At 30.2% G+C, this 27,019-nt stretch overlaps 1 protein-coding gene across 3 annotated transcripts in view; it reads right to left on the reverse strand.

Annotated features, from left to right (window-relative positions):
• The window catches only part of LOC143056409 (forkhead-associated domain-containing protein 1-like), a 33,687-nt gene that overhangs the window by 5,817 nt on the left and 851 nt on the right, over window positions 1-27,019 (reverse strand). Inside the window, exons 2-22 of one of the 3 annotated variants that reach the window (XM_076229499.1) lie at window positions 26,188-26,394; window positions 25,817-25,861; window positions 16,272-16,587; window positions 14,144-14,220; window positions 13,462-13,698; window positions 11,330-11,494; window positions 10,135-10,227; window positions 8,617-8,694; window positions 8,036-8,248; window positions 7,440-7,679; window positions 7,003-7,201; window positions 6,233-6,421; window positions 5,674-5,801; window positions 4,529-4,856; window positions 4,004-4,142; window positions 3,539-3,645; window positions 2,936-3,095; window positions 1,942-2,074; window positions 1,434-1,572; window positions 869-1,098; window positions 248-468 (exon numbers count right to left, since the gene is read on the reverse strand). In XM_076229499.1, the coding sequence (XP_076085614.1) occupies window positions 248-468; window positions 869-1,098; window positions 1,434-1,572; window positions 1,942-2,074; window positions 2,936-3,095; window positions 3,539-3,645; window positions 4,004-4,142; window positions 4,529-4,856; window positions 5,674-5,801; window positions 6,233-6,421; window positions 7,003-7,201; window positions 7,440-7,679; window positions 8,036-8,248; window positions 8,617-8,694; window positions 10,135-10,227; window positions 11,330-11,494; window positions 13,462-13,698; window positions 14,144-14,220; window positions 16,272-16,587; window positions 25,817-25,861; window positions 26,188-26,394 (3,644 nt within the window). Of the gene's footprint in view, window positions 1-247; window positions 469-868; window positions 1,099-1,433; window positions 1,573-1,941; window positions 2,075-2,935; window positions 3,096-3,538; window positions 3,646-4,003; window positions 4,143-4,528; window positions 4,857-5,673; window positions 5,802-6,232; window positions 6,422-7,002; window positions 7,202-7,439; window positions 7,680-8,035; window positions 8,249-8,616; window positions 8,695-10,134; window positions 10,228-11,329; window positions 11,495-13,461; window positions 13,699-14,143; window positions 14,221-16,271; window positions 16,588-19,578; window positions 19,729-25,816; window positions 25,862-26,187; window positions 26,395-27,019 lie in introns of those variants that run through there. The other 2 variants (XM_076229500.1, XM_076229501.1) reach the window with 2 other exon arrangements.

The raw sequence follows: 27,019 nt of genomic DNA on the forward strand, positions 1-27,019 counted from the left end.
AAACCAGGATGCATCCTTTGAAGGAAGAAAGTTTCTGACATTTAAAAGCATGTACATGTTACAACTACTCATCTTTGCTAAGCTGCTGTCCAAATATGACAACATTTTTCAGTATAACTATAGTTATATGTGAAGGGCAAACAGGTAAAGAGTGGTCGACAAAACCAAACGGCTTACAATTATTTCATGCATATTCAGATAACTTTTCTTTTTGACCAATTTACATTGTTTCTAAAATAAACTTTACCTCATCCTTGCTAGATCTCTCTCATAACCCTGTAACAGTTCATCTTTCCTGTCAATTCTTTCCCTAATTAATTTGATTTTGACCGTCAAGGCTTCACAAGCTCTTTCTCTTTCATCCATCAGTCGCTGACGCTCGTCTTTTGGAATGTGACCAATGGGACGTAATCCTTGTACAGAATCAACATCAAGACAGCTAGCAACTGCTCTGAGAAGTGTCAAATACTGAAACAAAAGATAGCTTTATTATTATAATAAACTTATATATGATATAAATTATCGAAAAAAATGAACTTTTCTATCTGATTACTAAAAGCTCTTCTTTAATCTTCAATGAGTAGAACATAAGAATTGAAATAAGTTATCCATTGATGTTCACTTGTTTTCCTGATTTTTTTGATTTTTTACCAAAACTTTGCTAAAGGCTGCTGATGGAAGGTTTGATTAGACATGTGAATCAAAGTCTCCAATTCTGTAAAATTTATTCTGATTACCACACCTGGGTCAATGCTTCATTTTGACCTTGACCATTGTTAAATAATATTTAGAAAAACTTTACTTCAAACGCTTCATGAAAACTTATTTTAAAAGATGATTACTGCATATGCCTATTTAAACAACTAACAGTATTTTCACTAGCTTCTAAGGCATCCATTGTTTCTCTATGAGCACTACGTTCCATGTCAGCCTCAGCATTAACATTAGTCAGAAGTCCTCTAGCTCTGTTAACCTCTCTGTCTAGTGATGATACATTCAGTATATGGCTGTCTTCAGACAAAGCCTGGTTGGCTCTCATTTCTGCTAGCTCTTTCTTCAGAACTAATACTTGCTGTAAAGCCTGATCCTTTGTAGGCACTGTAAAAATTTAAAAAAAAAAGGGTATTTAAATGTGCAAGGGCTGTATAGCCAGTCAATGTCGTTAAAAACTTCCATTTGTTGTATTTAAATGTGTTGGAAGGAAACAACTATGGCTATCGGTTATCTACTCATAAACATTATTAAAATGTCATTTAGTACTTATCTCTCGTACAACTTCAATAAAATGTTTTTGTATCAATTAAAGTGTTCATCATTAAGTTATGGGCAAATCAATATTGATGCTATTTTTAAAAAATTGAACATAACAGTTCAGCGTACATACAAATAATTCGCTTTAACTGGCATTGACTTTAATCATGTTAAAAACTTACATGGGGGATTGGCCTGTTCCAAGACCTTAACCCTTGACCTCAGTTCAGAAAGTGCCTCCCTCTGTCGTGTAATAACCTGTTCATGTCTTTCTCCCCGACACTGAGCACCAAGAGCTGTCATTTCTGAAGTAATTCTTCCCTGTAACAAATAAAATTAACTAGATTTTAAAATCTATTTGAGTTAATAGAAACATGAAGGTTAACATTAATAGATGTGTATATAAATAAATTAGCAGCTAATTTATATTACATTTTCTTGTAAATGTTATTTCATCTTTTTACCTAAATTAACCAGTATTGTATGGAGAAATGATAGTTACATAATCGTTAACCCAGCTTTACTTGAACCTTTTCTCCCTTTTTGTACAATTAATTATCTACAAAATTATGACAAATCTCACATTATTCTAAGGAACAGTTTTAGTTAAATTCAATTAACTATTCTCATAAATGTAAGATAACTAATATAGCTAATTTGAATACAAATAAAAGTTCTGACTTATTATACCTCTTGATCAAGAAGATCTAGTTGCTTTTTTTGTTCTTCATTGTTCATTGATAGTTGACTTTCCAACTCCAGTATTCTTCTAGATCTTTCTTCTATATGTGACTTGTATTTCACCGATATGGATTTCTCTTTACTAAAGAAAATATATACAAATATTATCACAACATTATGAAATAAAAGTATGATTTTTATTTTTTTTCTATTACAAGAACTTCTTCTTCCTAAAATCAATGGAAGCAAAGGAGTTGATCCCAACAAAAGTTCATTCACTGGTTTAGTAATACAAATCTTCGATTCTGATCCTTGAATCACATAGCATTAAGAATGTTATGGCAATCCACTATCTATGTAGAACTTTACCCCTATGTAATAAGTGTTATCTCTTTGACTTGTATGTGCTCAAATTTAGACAAAGTTATCAATGTGTGAAATGTAGATCAAAGCGATTCAAAGTCTGCATGGACCATCATCACTATGTCCATGATGATTGCAATAACAAAACTTCCTTTCTCTATAATTTTGTATTGGCTTTGCGCTAACTTATGTAAATCAAAGTGACCTAATTTTTGCATGGACCTCTTTAATTATTTAAGATGTGTACAATGTTAACATATAACTTTTATAGGGATTTAATTATCTTGAATTCTTTTCTTTTTTTACAAATCTTTTAATACTTTTATTTAGAATTTAAATCAAATCTCCATATTTTTGAAGGCTTGACAAATGCATAATTATATTTTCTAAGCATTACTTCTTTCTATATCTAATCAATACTCCAAATTGACAACAACACTTCAAATGGTCAGCAACCCTGAATACTAAAGATATCCACTTCAGGGACTCTGTCGAAATGATTCACACAGGCGTTGGTTCACCTCATGGAGTTTAATTTAATATATCTAATCAAGTATAATCATTGTGTGTGTGTTTACTTCTTTCTATATATAATCAAGTATAGTCATTTTATGTGTGTTTATTTATTTTGTTGACATACCTGAGATCACATTCAACTGATTTCATTTCTTCTTTCTGTTTATCAATGATTTTAGACAATTTAGCCAGCTGTTGTCTAATGTCCATAAGTTCTCTTTCTCTCTGAAACAACAGATCCTTGTTTCTCTCAATTTCCTGTTTCTGACTTTCACTTAATTCTCCTGTAAAACAGAGAAAATTTTACTAAAATGTAAAGGATTGTCACACCTTCATTATATTCAATAATCGTCATTTTTTCAATGAAAATAAAATACATTGTTTAAACTGTTTCAGCAGAGAAATTTCTATTTAGAAGATCTCTGAAGTAACAAATGTTTGAAATAATATTTCATTAAAAAGGGGCATAAAACTGTTGAATAGTCAACATTGTTTCATTTGCTCAAACTATCCTGAGTTCTTTCTGAACATTGAATTAAGGTGAAAGTTGTTGTGCATTTAAAAGATTTGTTGTAATTTAAACGAAAATCAAAAGCTTCAGAACTTGCAGTATTCTGTTCAGTAAGATATACATATGTTAGTTTAGAACAGGATTTTCTTATAAGTATGGCAGTTTTCTTATACCAGAATAGTAATTTCCATTCAAATTCATAAGTACAGTACTTACCTGTGACATCTGATAATCTAGCATGAGCTCCAGCTAAATCTCGTCGTAATCCAAGAATCAAATCATCCTGATCTTGTAGTTTAAGTTTCAAATCACCGCTCTCTTTCCTGAAATCAATTAAAAAATCAACAATCATATTAATCTCAAGTTCATTTAGTGATGGGTTTTTTTCATGTAATTTTTTTTTTGCTACTAGAAAAGTCTTATTTGTGTAAGTATTTGTAAACTAAAATATCACTATGTCAATCTATACTTTTTTATCAATGAGAGATTTTTCTTACAAATGAAGAGTTGTCTCCCCTTTTCATTGCTGCTACAGAGAGTATTTTCAAGACATACTCATGTTTTGACCTTAGTAACTGCTTACCATAACCAATATGTATACACCTATTTACTTATATCATTCTCAACTGGTAAGATTCCAAGTCTTTTACTCGATATCTCCACTTAAAAGTCATGACTTACCTCAACATAACAATGAGTTGTTCCATGGCTATGATATCTTGTGTAGGTTTTTGGACTATGACCTTTGGCTTTGGAGGGATGTCAGGTTTAATATTGGCAGTGGCTCTATTCCTGAGATCATTCATCTGTATCTTCATATCTGTAAAGTAATTATTTTTTTGTAATTAGCAAATGATTTCAGTACATAGAAGTATATAAATTAGAATTATTACTTCTTGATAAATATATATTGGCACAACCATAATACAATAAATTTATTGAACTGTTGAACCCTGGGTATATGATCATAAAATTGAAATAACTTCCAAAAACTAATTTTGATATGGTCATGGCTAATAATAAATAGTCGACAATAAACAATTTTAAATATTTACAGTTTGTTACACATTTTTTCACCAAGCTTTATACCTTTTCTACAATTCTTTATTGATTGAATTTTATATTTAAATCAATCAAGCAATCATTCTATAAACCAAATAAAGTTGGCCTATTGCTTATTGTATCAAACTTAATGAATAAACTTACCTTGTATCGTCTTTTTATGTGAAGAAATTTCATCTTGATATTCTTTGTTTTTCTTCATTAGTTTTTTCAATCTTTCTTCCATTGCACAAATAGTTACAGAATGTTGTTTAGTTTGTTCTTTGAAAGACAACAAATCTTGTTCATATTTCCTTTCTCTTTCTCCTGAATCTGACACATATTTTGTAGAAGATTCAGAAATTGTTGCTTCTAATTCAACATTGCGTTGTTCTAATTCTACAATTGTTAATTTTAATGTTTCTAATTCTGACACTTGTGATAAAGCTTCCTCTAGCTGTTCTTTGCTTCCAGATTCCTTCTCCATGAGATCCTGAAAAAATTAACATAATATTATAGCTATATCATATGCAGATATTAAATCTTACTAATTTTTGTAAAAATATTCAACATCGATACTAAAATGAGGCTGTAAATAATTCTATAAAAAAAAAGTGGTCTCGTGAAGAGTTCTATTAAAAACTGCTACTGCTCACCGCCAAAATATTTCGGTAAACAGGAAGATGTTGAGTGATGAATCTGAAAACACATCACATGGTATAGCTGACTTATATAAACCCTGAAACCAAATTTCAGAAATCCTTGTATTGTAGTTCCTGATAAAAATGTGATAAAAATTTTCAACTTGGCTATGTGTAATTTAATACATGTGTTCAGTAAAAAGGAAGTTGTTGAGTGATGAATTTGAAAACACATCGCACAGTATAGCTGACATATATAAACCCTGAAACCGAATTTCAGAAATCCTTGTCAAGTAGTTCCTGAGAAAAATGTGACGAAAATATTCATGGGAGGTAAAACAGTATACTCCCACTTTTTAAAAGCGGGTGTATTTAAAGCCAGGGTATAAAAACAAAAACATTTGTGTACTGCATATGTATAAATAAATCAAGATATGACTGATATCCTGTTACAACTATTTTTCATTGAAGTTTAACAAAACACCTATTTTATAGTTTAACCGAATTTATGAAGTAAACCAACAATCAATTTAAAATAAACATAGACATGTTTGCTCATTTCTGTTTAATATAAAATAGATTGTTAAACATGCATGAAATAACAAATAGTATTTGATATATCCTACCATTCAAAGTTTGTCTATCACTTATTGTATATGATATACCTACCATTCTAAGTTTGTCTATCACCTCCTGTAATTCTTCTAACTTCGTTTGTTCTGATTCCACAGCAATTCTCCTCTTTTCCTCTTCTACTGCTTTTATTTCTTCCAGTGCTCGGTTCAATCTTTCTTCAGCTGGTCAAGATAAATTCAGTCATGTTATTTTGTTGTTTGAATTTTTCTATTTTAAATTTTCTATTTAATTCATAAATAGCTATTTTTTTCAAATTCAAATTTCAAACTTTAAAACAAGAATTTAGTGCAAAATCTTAAAACTAGCTTCTTACAAAATTGTACCATGTATGGACCACCATAAATTTTGTAAGGTTGTGTATCTGACCAATATATATAAATATCATTTTAACAGATTTGTTTTGGTCAAAAGGTGCTTTCAAAGTTTTTCAGAAGGAAAAAGACAGATGAATAAAAATAGGCAACTTAGAAACAATTCTCAAATCTTATAACAAACAGCAGACAGGTATAGATCATCTTAATTTGCATATTTAAGATTACAAATATAAGTTTTGTTTATATGATAATAATAATACAATTTTAACAATATTTACCTTCTAGTCTGGCTTTTTCCACAGCATCTGTAACCCTGTTATCTGAATCTGATTTTGTGATACTGACTTGTCGCTCTAAGTCTACTTTGTATTGTTGTTCTAGTGTAGATATTTGTGATACAAGTCTTTCTTTCTCACTTATTGATGCCTCCCATTTAGAAAATAATGAAAGAATGTGTTTATCTGGACCTGTAAAATGATAAGTATTGCAAGTGTCAGTTATAGTATTCAAACATTAGGAATAGATACAATTAAATAAAATATATTAAAAATGCTTAAAAAATCTAATGATTCTCTTAGGTATGGATCTTTTAAAATTGTATTTTTGTTTCTTTTTTAACAAAATTCGTAAATGGTTACCTTTTATAAATAATTATTGAATCTGCCTATATCTCTCACATAAAAAGGAACACATGCATTAACTTTCATAACATATCAACATCAATGTTTCTGATTTATATCACAAAATCTCAAGAATTGGATTCATAATTCCCCATACACAAAAAGAATAAAGCATGACAAGTTTTAACTGATTTCTATAAAGTGTAACAAAATTTTCGAAAAATATGTTTGCACAATATTTCGAATATAAACACCCTACATGTATTGTCAATGAAAATAGAATATTTACCAAACAAAACTTGTAGTTTTCATATTACATTTTTTTTTAAATTAAACTATTTGTTTGATAAACAAGTAGGGAATTGATACACAGCCATTATGACATTTAAAGTATAAAGGCATGATAAGAAGAAGAAACAGTAACTCACCATCACTAGACAAGCGTACATTAACACCACATTTCTCCAGTGCATTGTCAATTTGCTGCTCCCATGAACTAGCACCAGATAGAATACTAACAAGAGCATCTCTAACCCAAACATTGGATTCATCTGTAGATGATGACTGCAATAAACTAATTTCCTGCTTGACTGAACTACAGGAAAATCCGTTTTCTTTCAAATGTGACTGCAAAATAGCAAACAAATAAATAATTAAACCATTCAATGTGTGCTTTAATCAACGGATAACATGAGGCTTAATTTTATTTGTTTGGTGTTTTTTTTTAAATTACATAAAATTAATTTCAAATGACAAAAATCACTCAGATCTAATACCCTATAACAAAAGTTTGGTATCAAAATATACACATTATTTTAATTTCTGAAAAATATGAACATTATTCTAACAACTTTAGCAAACTTACAACAACTTCTTCCACTTGACTGCGTAGTTTGCCATTTGTTTTCTTTAATTTACTAGTAGAAGTTTCTGCTAATTTTAAGTCTGCTTCTAAGTCCTTTATTTTCTTATAAAATTCTGTTCGTTCATCAATTACTTTTTTCAAAGTTTCAACAAGTTCATCATCACTAATTTCTGCCTCTGGTGCCTTAATACCAGGAGTAGAGAATGCTGTCTGTACAATCCTACTGTGAAATCTTTCAGACTGAAATAAAAATTAAGAAATGGTTTCAGTATTAATGCTTCATGAATTTTGCTCAAAAAGTCATTGTTAATCATTCTACCATTTTTTTCCCATTCCCGGTTAGCGTTTTTGGTATTCATTATTCTGTCCTTTTGATGGACCAGTTAACCGGTTAACCATTGACGCCACTAGCTAAAATGTTAAATAAGTTTAAAATTCACTTTCGAAAATCAAGATATATTTAAAACTATTAATAGATTAAGATTTATTTGTCATTACAAAATCTAAAGGACTGTTTGTAATTTCATTGTTCATACTCCAACATGATTTTTTTACCCAGAATACATTAAATTCCGAAACAGTAAATTGTTACCCACCTTTTTGGAAGCTTGTTCCATATCTACCCTGACCATCCTTTCAGCTCTCTGGACATCAATCAATTCTGCTTTTACTTTCTCTACATCAATCTCAAGTTTCTTTTGAACACTTTGTTCTTCGTAAACTTTAAGTTTCATTTTTTCAAGTTCTTGTTTCAAGCTGACAATCAGATCTTGTTGTTCTTGTGTTTTATTTTCTGCTGACTTGAATTTCTGAAAGATAAGTTTGTGTCATTTATTTTAAATAAACAATTTCTGATTTAATTTCAATGACGATGTTTTTCCTGACTTCAGAGTGAGGACTGGCATATGGGTGGGATTCAACTTGCTTTCATTTGAAAAAAAACCAAACCTTTATAGCTTTCTTTGAAATGAAGATATATTTGAAATTACACCAAGTAGAGATAAAAAGAGGAAAATAATAAACCTTCATAACTGGTCTTAATTTTATGAAAAGTAGAAAAAAATTAACACATTATCCTCTGTTTAACAATAATTCTAATCATGAAATCCTTAAAAAGATATACAATCTTTTACCAACAGGATCGCACAAAATGTTCTAGCTATGAATTATCACTTACTTGTCTAAGACTTATGAGCTCTTTTTCTCTTGCATCTTTATCTTCTGTTGTACGTGGTGTATCCTTTGGCTTGTTTAACTGATAAAAAAATAAACAAATACTTAAAGGATATAAATTATATATGTGGCTACATAATTACTGGGTACCTTAGTAAAAGCAGAATAAAGTCACTGGTTTACTGTTAACTCCAATGTTTATATAACATATTCATTATCATTGGTTGGTACCAGGGCTTCCAAAACGGTCATATATTCCGGTCATTTGTATAATGTCCGGTAAAAGACCGGCTGGTCAAAGCATGAAACAGTCATATACTTTAAGTTTTCAAGGCTTTTTCGGTCATTTTTACATAATTCACGTTCTTTTTTACCCAACCTTATGCCTTTAACATCATCACATTTCCGGTCATAAATGTGACATGATGATTAATTACTATCAAAACAACACCTACTTCAATACTTTCTAATTTTAATCAAGGCTAATTAGTAGTTGGACAGCTGAAATCTACCTGTTCAGGTGACAGGTGATCTATGTTCAGTACCGGACATCGTATAAATTGATCGGTTTATTCACAATTTTTTTCTTACTTTTCAGCGGTTTGTTTCTAATTGATTTAGTCCAAAAGATTAAAATTATTAGAAATTAGTTTATCAACATGATTTGATGAAAAATTTAAAAAGGTTTTAAATGAAAAATCGTCAGAACTACGTCGTATGAACTAGAACACGTGCGCATGTGCACAGGTGGGAAATTTAATTATGCATCCTACATTTCTTCAAAAATGCTAAAATTATCATTGAAACATGTATCTAACGTTCGTTTCAAGTATTTTGATGAAGAAATAACGTGGAAAGACCTTCTTCACTCAGTCGTGCTTTGTAAACGTACACGGATTTTACGTATCCATTTATGGTCCATGTTTTACCATTGTCAAGTCAACATCCGGTTGACCTCTCCAGTTAGAACAATGTGAAACGAAAGTAAAGTTTTTGACAATGTCATTTTGCACAAATAAAAAGTCTAAGGCAGATATGAGCACGCTGATGTGCACACTTTGAATGATGAGCTGCCAATTTAACAGTTACATCCGTACATCAAATTCATATCATATCAAAGTAAAGTTTAAAATCGTTTTTTTTAATGTTATGTCAATCATTGGAATGGCCATCTGATTACCATAATTGCCTTTTGTGACTAAGTCTTAAGGGATTAAAATCGGGATCAGATATGAAATGTCCGGCTGGCTCAAATATTTTTTGGAAGCCTTGGTTGGTACCCATTTTCATGGATTTCAATGATGAATGTGAACCACAAATTTAAATATTCATTTAAAATACAATTTTTCCATAGGCTTGTATATATGCAGACTTTGGCAACACCACAAACTGAAATATCTAAAAAAAAATACAATTTTTCCTAAATCACCAATTTGAAACCTATATCTTAACCTGACCAAAAGCAAGAAGACTAGACTAGTTAAAGCATTAGTGGTTTTTGGTATAAAAAAACATATGTTACCTTTGCTGTAATTGTAGTAATCTGTGTGTCTCTCTCTCTTAACTCTTTCTTCAAAGTTTCTATTTCTCTTGTAAATTTACTTATTGTTGAGTCCTACAATTAAATATATAAATACAATTTTTTTAATGTTGCTTGACATTTATATTGTACAAGTTATTTTATGAATTAAAATTTGCATACTGAGACAAAAAGTATGTGTGTTATCATAATATTTTTTTAGCATTTGAGGATTCAGAAATAAGCTACAGTATTTTTTATTCCCCCCAATTATTTCAAATAGCAATTTGGTAACCATGGTTTCTAAATTTTCCACCTTAACATAAAGATAAAGTATAGGACACCTTTTTCTCCTTGACAAAAGTCACTTTAGCATAAGTGAGGTAAATGTAATAAACATACACTTAACATATTGGTGCTTAAAGCTAAATTGCTCAAACCAGAGCATAAAGCTACTTGTAAGTTACACAAACTATAGCATAAAGCTACTTGTAGGTTACACAAACTATAGCATAAAGCTACTTGTAGGTTACACAAACTATAGCTTAACAGTAGGTTACACAAAGAACAGCATAAATATATGTTACACAAACAAGAGCATAAAACACTAAATAGCATGTTAGTAAATAGGAAAGTTAAATTTCACTGGATGATTTTTCTTTCTTAAATTACGAAAATAACTATTAATACAGTAAATGGAAAGAAACATGTTGTGCTGTGAATTCATTATTACTCATAGTATACCAGTTTTTATTGATATGATGCAAGAAAGAGATGTTTTTATTAAAAGCATTATGGTTAATTTCTATAAAGAAGAACAACATTGATTATGTTCAAGAAACAAAACAAAAAGTTACAGGAATAATAAATTATCATAAATCGATTTACATTGGCCTGGTACTGTATTCATAATATGAATTCACAGCCCATGGCTTTTTTTATGAAAAATATAAAGTATATTAATTATGGTTATATATACACATAGAAAAAACAGAATGAAATCAAGCATGCAACAAAATACACAGATAATCACATCTTTTATTAATACTGAGAAAGAAATTAGATATAACAAATGTGTGAGGTGCATTTCAGTGCTGGTGCAAATCTTCCACCCAAACCACACCCATCAAGAATTACAGAGAAAAAGCAAAGCATGCATTTGTGTACCACTCGACTGAAGAAGTCATGCCGGACTTACTTTGCTGGACATATCACGCTGCATCTGGGTGACAAGTCCAGTTGTAATGCCCTTGTCTTTTTTAACACGTTCCAATTCATTTCTAACATTGTTTAATTCTTTATTTTTCTCTGCTATTTCTTCAGGAAGAAGGACCTTTGTCTCAGTGGATTGCAATAATACAAGCTGTAAAGTTTAAATGGTAAATTTATGGCACAGTTTTTACAGGATCTTTAAGAAGGAACAACAGATTTTATATCATTTGGCAAGACTTTTTGGATATGAATACATTCTTTTTTACAAAATAAATTGATTCAATGTATGACAAAACACACATTTACAAGACAATTTTGTTATAAACTGAACTTCACAAACTTAGTATAAAAAACATGTAAAGTGGGACACAAAATGTTTTAGGCGAGCACACCAATACAATCTGTTACATTTAATCAAATTTCTTGGTAAGATATTACATCTCATGTTTAAATATTCTTTTGATATCAAAATGGTCTTAAATTTTATCAAGGTAAATTTGCATTACCAAAAGCAAGCAGTCATGGCACCCACCAAACATCTACCCTAGAACCATACATTGCAAAAATCTGCATAAACTTAACCATATGTGTCTATGCTAAGCCAGGAATCTGTAGTAAGTGTTTGTCTTCTTATTACTTTCTCTTCCTATTTCATTTCAAATAAATTAAGACTAAACAAATTTTTTTGAACTGCCTTGAAGGAAAAGCAATGGCAATGGAAATTAAAGTCATTTTGTGAGGAAGGTCCCTCATTACTGAATTCAAAATGCTACAATGATCATTCTTTTACAGTGTGGCTGTGTCATTGGCCCTTGTGTTTTATAAATTCTGTTGCCTTTATCGCCTTATTCAAATAAATATGTAAGTAAAATATTTTTGAATATATTCTGCTTGAAAGGATTATTCCAAAAGAAACAAAACTTCATGTGTCTCAACAAGTTACATCTAGCATGAACAAAACAAACATACACAACATTTGTATTTGACCCATGACTTACAATAAAGTAGTTTTCAATTCAACAAACTATTTCAATTAGCTTTCCAACTAAAATCAAAAATTAAATACATGTGTTAATATTGAAAACTATCTTTCTCACTAGGGGAGATAACTAAGATATTTTATCACACATTAAAGGGGTTTAAGCTTCAAATATAGCTGTTTTCTTCATTAAAATGTCAGTTACATTAGTAAGCCTATATCATGGGTCAAATCATGTACAACAGTTATAATTAGCAGACATTCACACTAGTGTTAGGTGTAGACACAAAAATTATATGTTTTACAAATTATCTACAGAAAGAATTCGGGATTTGAAGCTAAGAAGTTTTTATTTTTAAATTGTTTGCAAAAAACACACTTCCTGGGTCTTAAAAGTAGTTAAAACAAAAAGGTAAAAAAAGTTAAAATTTCTATATTTCTTTCTCAACACCAGATTTGTATTTTGAAATTTAAAGTGCCATTAATGATTCTCAACAGCAATTCATACAGATAGTAAGTACACATTTCATCAGAGCCTGAAGTAGACTATATGGTAAAAATTCATAAATAATGTAAGCCTAGCAAAAATCTGGATGATTATCCATTTGGTATATCATATCTTTGAATAAATTTAACCGAAACCTAATTTAACCATGAATTTAATTTCTCCTAACTAGCTAAACATATATATCAAATCTCTGAATCTAACTTTAGCCAAAACCTAATTTTACCATGAATTTAATTTCTCCTAACTAGCTAAACCAGTATTAACCTATCAATTATTACCATCTATCCAGTTAATGGATGGACATTTTAGTGAATAAATTGTGATTAACTTAGAATTACCTCTTCAAGTTCCTATAAAATTAAACAGAGTAAATCTAGTTTAAATTTGACAATATGGTAATTAAAATTCTCAAATTCATAAAAATAAACAAAACACTGATCATAGTAAAAACCCCATGATAAGAGAATATACTTTTGCATTTTCAAATGCCCATCTTTAAATTAATGTGACAAGAATTTTTCATCTTCAAATTTTGTTTAATTACTTGGACAGATGACTTTTAAATGATAACAATTCCTAGAAAATAACTTAAAACAATTCACCAAAAATGTGTCTATCATTTTTTCCTTACCTGTTCCCTTAAAGCTGCAATTTCCTCCTTTTTGGCAGTGACTTCATTTTCTAAATGTACAATTCTCTGTGTGAAGTCAGGGTCATTTCCCATTATTAAAGGCTGTTGGTACATCCTCTGTTGAGCCTCTGAGAGCTGAGACTGTAATAATTGTATTTGTTGGTCTTTTTTATAGGCTTCCATATCCATAGCACGCAGACGGGAAACTTCTTCTTGTAGCTGCATTATCCTTTGTTCCTGCATACATAAATTGAAAATTGTGAAAATATTTCAAGAATGGTGAAAATATTTCAAAAATTGTGAAAATATTTCAAAAATTGTTTACCCTTCTTCCACATTTTGTATGAAAGTTGCAGAGTCCATTTCCTGCTGCATCTTAAAACCCCAGAAATATTCATTTGATTTTCTTGCTGTGCTGAATACCCATTGGTGGCCTTTGGCTGTTGACTGCTCTTTGGTCAGGTTGTTATCTCTTTGACATATTCCATTTCTATTCTCAATTTTATAATATTTTCATAGTACAAAAAAATGTATTCAAATTGTATGACAAAGATCAACTTATTTGCCTGCTCCTCTTTTGTTTTTCTGTAATATTTAAGAACATTGAAAAGGTGGACCTTTGGTATATATAATGAAATCCTAAAAACCTGCTCATGATAATGATTAAGAAAATCATTCATACCTTTTCTTGAAGACGTAAAGTTTCTGATGAAGTTGTTTGCTGTCTTGCATTACCAACCCAACCACAACTTGATGTTGCTAAAAAACAAAAATGTAAACAATAATTTCATGTCTGATTACAACAAGAGTGCACACGCTGAAATGTCTCGCCTTCTATACTAATCATTGATATTATGTTGATAGTCCTAAGTATAAAGCTAAGCTTTAATACAACTGTCACATAAACTTAACATTAACCAAGATAACTAAACAAAGACCAATGAACCTTGAAAATGAGGTCAAGGTCAGATGAACCATGCCAGGCAGACATGTACAGCTAACAATGCTTCTATACAACATATATAGTTGACCTATTACTTATAGTTTAAGAAAAATAGACCAAAACACAAAAACTTAACACTGTGCAATGAACCGTGAAAATGGGGTCACGGTCAAATAAAACCTGCGCGACTGACATAAAGATCATAAAATATTTCCTTACACCAAATATAGATGACCTATGGCATATAGTACTAGATAAAAAGACCAAAACTCAAAAACTTAACTTTGACCACTGAACCATGAAAATGAGGTCAAGGTCACATGACATCTGCCCGCTAGATAGGTACACCTTACAATCATTCCATACAACAAATATAGTAGACCTATTGCATATAGTATGAGAAAAACAGACCAAAACACAAAAATTTAACTATAACCACTGAACCATGAAAATGAGGTCAAGGTCAGATGACACCTGCCAGTTGGACATGTACACCTTACAGTCCTTTCATACACCGAATATACTAGCCCTATTGCTTGTAGTATCTGAGATATGGACTTGACCACCAAAACTTAACCTTGTTCACTGATCCATGAAATGAGGTCGAGGTCAAGTGAAAACTGTCTGACAGACATGAGGACCTTTCAAGGTACGCACATATCAAATATTGTTATCCTATTACTTATAATAAGAGAGAATTCAACATTATAAAAAATCTGAACTTTTTTTTCAAGTGGTCACTGAACCATGAAAATGAGGTCAAGGACATTAGACATGTGACTGACGGAAACTTCGTAACATGAGGCATCTATATACAAAGTATGAAGCATCCAGGTCTTCCACCTTCTAAAATATAAAGCTTTTAAGAAGTTAGCTAACACCGCTGCCGCCGCCGTAGCCGCCGCCGCCGTAGCCGCCGCCGCAGCCGCCGCCGCCGGATCACTATCCCTATGTCGAGCTTTCTGCAACAAAAGTTGCAGGCTCGACAAAAATGTTAGTTTATATGCCGGTAGAATTAAATTATGCATTTCAATAGTGTTAACAAAAAAAAAGGGGGGAAAGCATTACATGGTTAAGTTGTCACATCATTTCTCTTAATCTCACATTACCTTTTAAAAACTGTATTCATATTTAAAACAGTACTGAGATGAAAAATAATTTCAAAAGTACACACGGATCCGAACAAATTTTAAAGTTTCAACTATTATATAACTAACTGATATTATCTAGGCAGTGGAGAATAGAATATATAGTGACATAATGATAATAGATATAATAGCTATTTCTTTCACAATAACGTAAAGTTAACTATATGAGTGAATGTTATTTTATCCAACAAAAAACAAAATGCTTCAACAAAGAAAAAGAAAAGAAATATGTGTTCCATAGTAATAAGTAAATCAACACTATATAGCGTGCAACTAACAGTTCCCATGTTTTACAGTCAGTGAATTATGTCTTTATGAATCAGTTTATTCTTAGAAAAACACTGGGGGGGACTTCTAAGATTGTCTCCATCTGTCTTGATTTTTTTTATGGGCAAATGCTATAGATAAGAAACTACCACAAACAAATATCGTGGGAACCATCTGAACTCTACAATTCTATTAAACTTTTAAATATGTTGCTTTGTTTTTGTGTACTAGCTAGAATTTGATATTTCATTTGGGTGATCATATTCCTTGAGACCTATACTTCTTCTTTTTGTATTCAACATAACATCAGGTACATTTTTTTACTTTCATCGTTGTTCAACAGGAGATTTTTAGATTTTGTATGTTTTTGCGTTATAAGAGGGATTGATTTTTCATTTTTGTGACCTACTCCTTTCTTTCATATTTAACATGAGGCGCAATCTTATACTTACGTCGTTGTGCAACAGGAGATGCCACTGGTGTTCCACCAATGGTCTGAAACTTTTCAAATGCATTAGTTGTAGTTGTTCCCCTTCTTGTTGCTCCAGCACTTAGTGGGCGACTCCTCAGAGTAGGTGGGCGTGGTGCAGGACCCTGATTGACAGGTGTCCAAACTGTTGATGGAATTGTAAATGTTGAAATTCCAGTCTGGAGATATGGAAGAGGATTGGATTGAGGTACTTCTACTCCAGTGTAACCACCAGCGTCTGAGAGGAGAGTCAAGGGTTGTGTCCATGCTGGTCTTTGCTGAACAGGTGGGTAACTTATCTAAAAATAAACAAGAAAATATAGCTTACTGTGGATTCATTTATTTTCGTGGATTGAAGAAAACTTGCGTATTCATGGTTTTGGCACAGTCTGCATTCATTCCTTTAGAAAATGCGTTATTCGTTGAACATCTAAATTCGTTGTTCTCCTGTACCTACGAAATCCACGAAAACTGGTATCCAACGAACATTAATGAATCCACATTAGTATATTGCCTGCATCTATGTTTCATCTGATCATTTTCCTCATTATTTTCTCGTTAAGATATAAAGCAATAAAAATTTGCATCATTTGCATTACTAATGATATCATAAAATAGATTTTTACCTATGAAAAGTGACTTAATATTAAGGAACTTGCTTTGGGACAGGGATTGAATCAGATAGGCAACCTTCTTTTGAAAACAGAATCTTTTGATGAATCAACACTTGCAGTATAGTGCACTCATAATAAATTCAATGTGTTAGATTTAAATCCTTATAAAGAAAAGACCCATAATTCAAGTAAAGAAATGAGAACAAATATTTGTATAACCATGCTGCATGTATAAAGAAGAACCTTAGAGCATTAAGAGGAATGTAGATTGATGCCATGTTTATAAAAGGTTTATTTTCTATTTACCTTTGTTCATGTATTTAAAATTTATATTTGACAGGTGCAATAATTCCTCAATATCAGGGGGAAAATGCATGTTTTAAATAAATTCAATATACTTTACTTGATAATAAATTTAATTTCCTATTTCAAACTTTTGGAAGTATAATTTAAGTAATGTTCCATTCATCAATTAAATAAATAAAATATACATGAAGATAGAATATAAATGTAAATGCTAATTAACACTGAAAGAAGACCAAGTACAAGAAGGTGCTTTTTCAGTTTGAACATATCAATGCATGCAGCAATTAGGTGCGTCTCCCAAGGGAGGGTTCAGTGGGTTGGAACCCCCCTTATTTTTTTAACAATCAATGAATTTGAATGGGGACATATTGTTAGAACCCCCACCCCCTATATCCTGGGTTAGGAACCCCCCTTTTGAAAATGGCTGTATTGGCCCCATTAAAGAACTCAAGGTTGCAGGAAAACACAATAGGGTTTGGGGACAGATTAAAGCCCAAGTGGTCCAGGACATACATTTTCCATTTATTTGTTCAATTTAAGCAGGACTGGGTGCCAATAACCCCCTTGAAACAGGCCTTGATTATATGTCTCACTGAACTTCCTAGTTACCAAACTACATGTTTACAGGGTTGTGACATATGGAAGGTAAATCACATATAAATTCAATAAAAAACTTTTATTCACTGAATACTTCCATATACTGGGTACTTTAAAATGGTGTCAACTGGTGTCCAATACTTTAAACTACTAGGACAAAAGAATAACAAAAAGGAAATCCAGTAGAAACGGTTGTTTTTTCTCAGCATTTCCAGACTACCAATTATGCCTTAATATATAATGTTAAAACTTTATTTCATTATTAGTCATTGACAATTAAGTCATCATAAATACAATTGATAGTCTTTTGTGGAAGTATAAACGCATGAGGGAAAACAATTAATAAGCAGATAGGATCTCCTTAGTTTGCATTAAGTCTGCACAGATTATCCAATGAACCTGACTTTTCTATTGTAGCAAATTTTGTAACTATGCAACAACTTCACAGAACTTTTACATGTTGAATCCAAAAGATTCAAAATCAAAAAGCAATCACTTTTCAGGCCTGACAAATATGATAGTAATGATGTTTTAAGGGGAAACACTTTCCTAACAACAAACAGAACAGATTTTTCCAATAACTTGATTAAAAGCAATTCTGATACAATTAATAGCAATCACGTAACTCAGCATGAACCTTACTTTGACAATTGACAGCAATTAAGATGTGATAAAACAATTAATAAAATTAATAAAACGAAAAGAAGAAAATCCATTTAAACTGTCTAATCAAATGTAAAAACATTGTTCGAACATAGCGTCTATTGATTTTAACAGTAGTAGGTGTTTGAAAATTAGTACAAAAACCTTTTAAAGTTTAAACTGAATTGCTTTGTCGTGTTGACTCAACAGTTTCTATGTACAAATGTGTATATGGTGTTGTTCTTTCTTATTCCAAACTTATTAGTTTATCAACATTGTTTTAAATGCCTTCAGCTTATCATTCCAAACTATAAAATAGATTGAAAGATATATTCATTCCAATATAACTAGGGGGCATATTATCTAATAGTCATTGTGAACATGAAATTCATGCATTACTATGCATCAAATGCACAACTGTGAAATCTTCTACTGACCTTTTTAAAGATTATTGAGTAAAAAAATCTTAATATCTTTGTATTTATAGTCATTTATAACCTAAAGTGGATACGAGTCCAAACTTTTATAGATTCTGAATAAAAATGTTAGTAGCAAATAGAATTTGAACTGCAATTTAAACATAGATTGGAACAAGTGTCCATTCATTTTCAACAGAAATTTCTTTTTTTTTTATTCATCAAATAATTGCAAGACAAATAACTTTCATGACACCATTTTGAAAAAAAAAGTCTATTCATTCAAATTAGTCCACAACAATACAATGTAGTACATATACAGAGGTGAATCTGTTTTATAAATAGGAAAGAGCTCATTTTGCATACCAGTAGATGAATTCAAGAATTCATCCAACAGAATTTTAGCAAAGTTTGAAATTAAAACTTTTACTGAAGTCAGTATATGTATATTCTTTAGCTTTTGGAGTTTAATTTACTCAAGTCAGTATATGTATATTCTTTAGCTTTTGGAATTTAAAATTGAATAGGACTAATTCTAAAAATAAAAATCGTGGATTAAATGTATATTTCATACTCAGTATCTGAACTGACCAGGGCACTTTTCTTAAGATCAAGTTTTTATTTTAATTCAGTTAGGAATGTTAAAACCACCTGGATATACAGAATGAAAATGTTCTGCACTAAGCCTAAGACTATGGTCTAAAGTCAACATTACCTTACTATTATAATAAGTCATTATATCACAGAATTTTAATCCAACTAAATTTATAATCCTTCACTTTGAATCACTTTACTTTGAATTTATTTTCCACATATAACAAAAATGTATTTTTATATCTATTTTATTTTACTCCATAATACTGCAGTAAATTCCTATAATCAAATCCAAACAGCATAGAAATAGAAAGCAAATGCACCAAAAACCATGTGCATCTTTGTTTTACTTTTCGTATTTGTGCAAACTTGGTTGCCAAGAATTTGTTCTATCACAAAAATCAATTGTTTAAAGTTAACTAAACACCAGAGTAACAATTGACTTGTCTTATCAGTGACGGCTATAATTGGCCAAATTTTTCTAATTATTGACAGACAATATTTACACACAGTAACACAATATAACAAAAATGTTATAATTAAACATGCTCAAATTATTTTAAATCCTTGATATATGTCTCAAAACGTATGTGTTAGTCAATGAAAATCCTCCCCTCATAGATATGTGACAACAAGTCTAAGACTAGTCGTTTGAAGATATCATCAAAATTTGCTATAATTAATAACCTGTGAATCGATTTATAGATGATCGCACATGGCAGATCAATCATTCTACCGATCAATGGGGTAGGAATTATGGAATCTTTTGACGAGGGATTTAAAGTTTTAACAAGGTAAGTATATATGTAAACCGATAAATGTAAACCTAAAATACATAAAAACTTCCAATTAAAAGTGGTTCTCAAAAGAATAGGATATAACTGTAATGGTAAAGAAAATAGTTCTATTACAATGTAAATTGTTCAAAAGTTTTGAGGATAATGGTTCAAGTTTGAAAAAGTTAAATTTTAACACCTGAAGTACACGTATGGGGTAAATTGGACAACTAAACATAATCATAAAGATTTAATTCAATACATATGTATTAGCAATTACCTGCTAAATAAAATTTTCAGTAAATAAATAAAAATGATAGATCACTATTTGATATGAGTTGTATTCATTTTTTAGAAAATTAATTAAACAAAATTTTGTATTCTTTTTAAAAATTAAATAAATTATTATTTAACCTGTAATATGTTTATACTATAAAAAAAAAAAAAAAACTGCAGATAATAATTGTGATAATTGTCTGAGAACATTTGCATTTCAAAATTAATGTCTAGAAGAAGTCAATTTAAACCCAATTAATTTACTTCTGAGATCCAGTTTTTACCCAACCTCAATAGTAACCAAGATAAATATTAATGCAAGTCTATATTAAGCTTAAATGGGAAAAGCATAACTAATTCAGAGATAATCTTATTACGCCATTAATTCAGACTTTTTAAGCATCTTTATGGTAGTCAGCTAAACCAGATTATTGATGATTTCATTAATTATTCACAGTTATCTTCAGTCAAAATCAGCCTATCTGTGCCATTAAATAAAAGGATAAATAGCTCTCATTTATTGTATAAAGTTTTCTCACATGCCATTTTACCATAAATGTTGATCTTATATGAATGGAAGATTAAATTCATTGTTGGGATATGGATAAAAGAAGTTCTGTACTCTCTATAAACACAGACTTTCTTTATCTTTACAATTTATCAAGTTTGGACAAGGTAACATATTTAACCTGTAAATATAAACCTTTAAAAAACACATTGCCTAGTTCATACTGTAATAATGTTAAAATTTTAAAAAGAGGCTCACTATATTTGTAATCTTCTAATCAAATAATCCAAGATTTAATGTGGTATTAACAGATATTCTTCTACTGTTGATTTATCTATTTTGGTTGGTTCCGATTGATATCCAAATACAATGTAATAATAATAATGAATCCACAGTTTCACCAAAATATCAAAACAAAAATTGTTTACTCTGTGTTATGAAATAAGGTATAGAATTTGCAGATGTTTTTACATGTTTAGAATATCTTGGATTCAGAAGCATCATGGTAATATGATGCATGTTATAAACAAAATCTTGTAGAAGGGCATAAAAAATATTCCACAATACAGTCGATTTATTTTGAAAAAAAAAACGGTACCTACATTAAAAATCAAACCATGAAAAAGGCACTTTTCTGACTAAAAGTTATAAAAAAAATAAATCATTTTTATCTGTCCAAGTGAATAAGAAAAGATTTGTATGAATGATATCTTGTCCTATATGAAACATGACTTAAAAGTTAAAATTGTTACCTAATAAATAGTCATTTTTTAACACATATACATTAAGCTTATTCAAATTATTCAAAGAGCTTCTAATGCAAATACTGGTATTATAAATCTTTTTTTGGAAAGATGTATTACCAGTAACATATTTTAAACGGTTGACTGAAAATTTATAACCATGTAATATATTTCAATGCTTTTATTAAGATTTAAATGATGAAAAGAAATAAATGGATAAGCACCTGTTGAATTCATTACACTTTTAAAGTTTCATTTTTTAAATATTTACTTTATATATTTTCAATGTTGTACCAGAAGTTTTATCAAAGTAAATATAACCACCTAACAACTACTGCTGGGTTTGTAATTTTCTATTTAATCAGTTCATTGCACACTAACAAATACAAATACTTTTAAAAATGGGAGATAACTCTAGTTTAAAATTATGTATTTAAATCTTTTAAAATAAGAATTCAGCTAGAGCCTGCTCTTTCGGTGTTTTAATAACAAATAAACTTATCATATAAACCATTATTAAACAAAATTTCGTATTTGAAATGGTTTTTGTGAGAGAGAAAAAAAAGGACAAACTTTTTATAAATACTTCGAAAAAATGTAAGAGATAGATACGACCCAATATTCCTCTATATTTCTGCCATGCAGAATCCCTTAATAACTAGTGTATGAACGTACAATGTCATATGTACAATATATTTTGAAAGTATACATTTTGTGAGCTTAATGCTAACATCAAGGCAGTGATATATTTATGGAGGTTATTGTGGTGTAAAAATATAATCTTATGCTATATTTTTGTGGAATAATTATCCCTTCCACGATATTAATCTAAATGCATTCTAAATGTGTCTACCCCAACTTTTTTGAACGGTACATATGTGTACAAAAAACATAAATTAATTTTAAAAGGTTTATATTTATGATTATTGTGTATTGGTTCATGCAGTCACTGACCTACATATACTACATTATAACATGTAATGGACAGCTTAGTTGAAGGCTTGGTAAGACACTAAAAAGGCCAAAATCTACAGAATTTGTTTCCTATTTTATGTCTTATCCCTTGTAATTGTAAAAGGTTACCCTAGCTATTTAGTGATTTAATGAATACATTTTAAAACAGCAGACCAAATAATGTATCTATTTCTGAATGCTGAGCAGTAATGAACTTATCTTAATTATGTATGATAAAATTAAATGTCATAAAAGTAATAAAATTATCAAAATTCTATAAGTACATGTATGATTGAATAAAGTTCAATCATAAGAGTACAGGAATGACAGACATGTATGTACAGTTTCAAGAAGACAAAATGACATTTCTGTCTCAAGCCATGGATGTACTTTGCAGAGATCTACAAATGAAGATTGCTTATTAAATGTATAATAATGCCAAAACAGTTATCTATCCTAATAATCCTAAATGTATTGAATGTGTGGAATTTCCCTTTTTTATAACAATGTTATACTGAAAACCCAGATCAGGAAATTTATTATTTTTGTAACATTTTTTTCTAAGGGATGGACCAAAAGCATTGAGCTGACATATGCTGGTGGATGTATATTAACTCTCATAGAAAACATTAAAAAATATCTTAGATTTTACCTCTTTTTGTATGACACATAATTTCACAAGCTTGTAAATATTTTATGGTGAGGCTTAACTTGAAAAGACTTATTGTCTGTAGTTATACCTTTGTTACTGTCATACCAAGCAATACTGTATTACATGTATTATGTGGACATACCTGTTGATATCTAGATAACTGATGATAGAAAGAAGTTTTCTACAGAAAAGAGAGAAAATAGTCAACAAATGTCATAGGAATAGGAAACACTGACAAAATATCTAAGGAGACTTAAGGCTCCCAATCCAATTTGACTTGCTTTTGTCTTATGACTCTGTAATACTGTAGTACAATGTACCATTTATAATATTATCAAATGTTGGAATGTACTTGCAGTCCCTTTTTTCATAACAGGAGAAACAAAATAAGACATTGCAACTTTTTTTTGACACATTTTTCATTGATCTAGTATAACATATATTCTACAAGAAACCTCCTGCAATAGAATATCAATGCCAATGGTATTATGTCATCTATTATTGATGATAGCAATGTCTTCAATACATTCAACACGAGAGACTAGAAAATAAGTAAAGATATTTGGGAGTGCAGAAGATGGTAGGATGAAATAACAATTATGGTGAAAGTTATATGTACTTGACATATTTCAATGATGCTCATTTTAAACTTGATATTTCAAAACATCATCAACACCTAAGTATAAAAATTAACATGTTAAGTGAAAGTGTTAATTGACAAATTGACATTAAAAATGATTTGCTGTAAATTCTGAGGTAAAGAAAATATATTTTGAAATTTATTAAAACTCATAAAACACCAACACCAACATGACCAAAACCACAAGGGAATTCACTGATTTTTTTTTACCAAAAATTTTCACTGCATATTCATTGTTTGAATAAGAAGGTGGAAACCATAGTAAAAATTCGTAAGGGTTCCACGGAACCCAGTGTCTCGCCTACTTTTGCTGTTAATCGCAGACTCAACAAAAATGAGGAAAAACATCAATAAAAATTTCCCTCTTGATACTGTCTTTTGATTGAAAGAAGCTTCCAAGTTTGGTAAAAAAAATCCAGGATAGTTTATGAATCTAATAAATGTTTTATAAACTTTAACTGCAGACTGTATGTAATGTTAACTGGAAGAAAAACGAAGTCCATTTATAAGTAAAATACGGAAAAAGTGAAAAAAAAATTTACAAAATTTACTTCTGAATAATATCTTATAATCAGAAACAAGCTTTTGTCTAAGTTTGGTAGAAATCCAGGATAGTTTAAGAACATTATAAAAATTTTAAAAACTTAAACCACAGAGTGAATGTTTTGTTTCTGGCAAAAAAACTAAGTCCATTTATAAGTAAAATACGGAAAAGTGGAAATTTATTTTTACAAAATTTTCTTCTTGATACTATCTAATGATCATAAAAAAGCTTCTGTCCAAGTTTGGTACAAATCAAGGATAGTTCATGAAAGTTATTAAAATTTTAAAAACTTTAACCACAGAGTGAATGTAATGTTTCCTCGCAGAAAAACTAAGTCCATTTATAAGTAAAATACAGAAAAAATGGAATTTTATTTTTACAAAATTTACTTCTGGATACTTTCTTATGATCATAAACAAGCTTCTGTCCAAGTTTGGTAGAAATTCTGTTTAGTTTAAGAAAGTTATTAAAATTTCAAAGACTTTAACCACAGAGTGAATATTTGTGGACGCCGCGGCCGACGACAGAATGTAGGATTGCTTAGTCTCGCCTTTTCGACCGACTAAAGTCGAAGGCTCGACAAAAATGACTTCAATCTGTTAATAATTTCTGTATTGGACTATTATTTTCCAAATAATGTACAATCAAAGATATAGATTGTAAAGTTACTAAAACACAGATTTGTCTTGACAGTTATGATGGAAAATGAAATTGAAATATATACAAGCTAATGATAAAAAATTGACAGAAAGAAAGGATTCTCTAAAGACATTTCTTTATTACAAAGATCAAAGATGTTCTCACTATTTGTTTTTGTGACTGCCATATCGCGCATTAGTCTGTATGTAAGCTCCATTTCAACATGTGGTAATCTTCATTATATAAATTGCAAGATATTCTAATTTTAAAGTTTTTAATATTTTTATTCTTATTTTTTGTGCAACTTTGATGCACTAGTGATTGCAAGCTTGTATCATAAAACAAAAATAAAATATTTATTTTAAAAGAATATGAACATACATGTAGATATACTATAAATATTGTGTACATGTTTTTCATTATAAGAGAAAGCAAGCCAAAAGAGTATGGTGAAAATTTTGCATTGTGTCACTGTTTGCATGTTTGGTATCAAACATGTTTTAAAGTGCCTGTATGCCAATAAGGCTAAATGTACTATAGACAAGATAGTAAGGAAAAACAACCATCACCAAGAGAAAAAGAACATGCAGGTCTATTGGAAGTGAAATATTAACAATGTTACTCTACCTGAGTGGATGATCTTAATAACTGACTTTGTGAAAACTGTCGCTCCTTAAATTAGAATGATAACAATAACAATGAGGTGACATGTGATTATTCAGCTACATGTATAATAATGAGACATGAGCCTGGGTACATTATATCTTATATCTTGTTATCATGGTTTATTAATGATTAAAGTCAAAATGAAGGTATGATGAACAGCATCAGTACCACTTATATTTTTCTTTTTGATTTTGGGCCACTGGTTTTAAAAGTTAACTTCTAATTTAATTTATGTTATACAAAGAATGTATATAAAACACCCGATAAAAATCTATTATACCCCAAATATAACTTTAACTTAATGTTTAGTAAATAAATAAAACAGTACTTACTGGTGGTGGATTTTCAATTTCTAATGTGAATGGTACACCATTATATCCAAACTTAATTAGGTCTCCAGGCGCCAATCTGACAGTAGCATTCTGAACTCTACATTCGTTTACATATGTTCCTTGGGATGTGTTCAGATCTTGCAGCACATAACCATCTTCTTGTTCACTGTACTCAATAACACTATGTTGAAGGTCAACACCTTGTGTCTGTAATTAGTTTAAATAATCATTCAAAAAGCATGAAAAACAATATTAACTTTACAAAGCTAAATAATCTGTAAAAGGTGTAAAAAGTGAATGATCAAGGAATATAAAACATTACAGGCGGGTCATGGTAGGAGTACCTTCATTAGGAATAATGGTAAAATACCTAGCCAAATGATGCCAATGATAGTTTTTGATGCATGATGACAAAATGTACAATTTCAACTGATGATTGAAAAAATCAAATGATTTTGTCGGATCCTGTTTTATTTAGTTCGAAACCTAGTGGCAAGACATGCTAGAGTAATTTATTTGACACCTGACAATTCATACTGTAATTTCAACTAATTTGACATTAAAAGTAGCTGCAAATGACTGTTTGATGCTAAACATAAGAGGCATTCCTACCCTCTTACAATCTGAAGGATGAACAACTACCGAACCAAAATATAATGAAATTTTTTACTCTCAGACTAGTTCGAGATTACTCTGACGTCCAACGGCTGTTTTGCCATACAAGCTTGGGCCTTGGGTCTGGCAAAACAGCCATTGGACGTCAGAGTAATCTCAAGACTACTCTCAGACGTGATTTGATCATCTTTTTTTATATAAATAAAGGTACATGAAT

The sequence above is a fragment of the Mytilus galloprovincialis genome, chromosome 13, assembly GCF_965363235.1.
Source record: "Mytilus galloprovincialis chromosome 13, xbMytGall1.hap1.1, whole genome shotgun sequence".
NCBI lineage: Eukaryota > Metazoa > Mollusca > Bivalvia > Mytilida > Mytilidae > Mytilus > Mytilus galloprovincialis.